At 28.6% G+C, this 1,490-nt stretch overlaps 1 protein-coding gene across 1 annotated transcript; it reads left to right on the forward strand.

Moving 5' to 3' along the window:
* The first annotated feature begins 283 nt into the window (after positions 1-283).
* On the forward strand, positions 284-1,189 carry LOC106774767 (myb-like protein J). The gene is made up of 2 exons (XM_014661805.1): positions 284-507; positions 646-1,189. Exons 1-2 carry the CDS (start codon positions 284-286, stop codon positions 1,187-1,189), a joined length of 768 nt encoding a protein of 255 aa, XP_014517291.1.
* The last annotated feature ends 301 nt before the right edge of the window (positions 1,190-1,490 follow it).

Consider the following 1,490-nt stretch of genomic DNA (forward strand, 5'->3'; position numbering starts at 1 on the left):
TTTAGTTAAGGAGGTGAGTTAATCTTAATATATACTATACGATATATTTCACTTTATAACTTGTATTATCAATTTTTAAAAAAGATATTCTTATAGATATAATATCATTAATATCTTAACATTATTTATTATTATTTTGATAGATAAATTTAGTTTATCATCTTATCATGTTATCTTATCTATAAATAAGACAATGATTGATNGAGAAAAGTAACAAAAGATAGAAAGCATAATATTTGTAATAGTGAGTTTGAAAGGAAAATCATTGAAAGAAGAAAGAGCAATGGCAGAGCAGAGTTTGGATTGGTGGAAGGAATTGAGTCAGGATTGGTATGACTTGATTGATGNGCCATTNGACAACTTTAGTGTTCCAACCGCCTTTCCTAACAATGTTCTTCCGACCGTTGACGAAGCTCCGCAGATGTTATCATCGTCTCAAACATTGGAACACATGCAGTTTCATTCGAACAAAGGAAAAAGGATAACATGGACAAAAGAGGAGCATAGGTAATTTTAGTGTCATTGTTTTTGTTTATTATATTTTAGAAATGGATGAATATAATATTTTTACTCTAACTATAATGTTCAGAATTTATTTTTTACCATAACAATATATTAATTTTGACATTTACTTATTGAATATAGGAGGTTTTTAGAAGGACTTTATAGGTATGGAAAAGGAAATTGGAAAAACATTTCAGCCTACATTCAAACAAAGAGTACAAGTCAAGTGGCAAGCCATGCACAAAAGTACTTTATCCGTCAAAGTAAATCAAAAGAGCAAAAGAAGAGAAAAAGCATTCATGACATGGTTATGGAGAATACTACTCATACTAATGTTCATATTCAAAATTCATCATATAATAGAAATCTTGCAAGTTCAGAATTTTACGAAATGCAACCCTTCAATCCTTACATGAACATGTCTGATCCAGAAGAGCTAAATCATATGAATATGACTTATCAACCACGAGAAGAAATGATGAACCAAAATCATATGAATTCCAACAACATATTTGATCATCCTGCAAACTTTAATCAAATGCAACACTCGCAAGCCATATCCTTCAATCCTTACATCAACATGCCTCATCCACCAGAGTTAAATCATATCAATACCTTAAATCATCATCCACAAAATAATGGAATAGATCCCACACAGTTTAATCAAATGCAACCACCATTTTAGAATTTATTCATGTAATTTTTTCATTAATAATATATGGAAAACCATTTTATGGTATGTAACTATCCACAAATCTTTTCATTAATTTTCTATCGAATAATTTCAATTTTTATTTTAATTTAATATTTTTATCACTAGAAAGTGTTCCCAAATAGTTGTTTATTAAAACTCTTTAAGGAAAAGTCCTACACTTTTCTCAGTAGAATGAATGGAGGCAATATAAAAAATATATAATGATGTGAACATATGATTATTAATGACGTTCACATATTTATAATTGATATATAATATATCTGTGTCCAAA

The sequence above is a fragment of the Vigna radiata genome, chromosome 10 (genome assembly GCF_000741045.1).
Source record: "Vigna radiata var. radiata cultivar VC1973A chromosome 10, Vradiata_ver6, whole genome shotgun sequence".
NCBI lineage: Eukaryota > Viridiplantae > Streptophyta > Magnoliopsida > Fabales > Fabaceae > Vigna > Vigna radiata.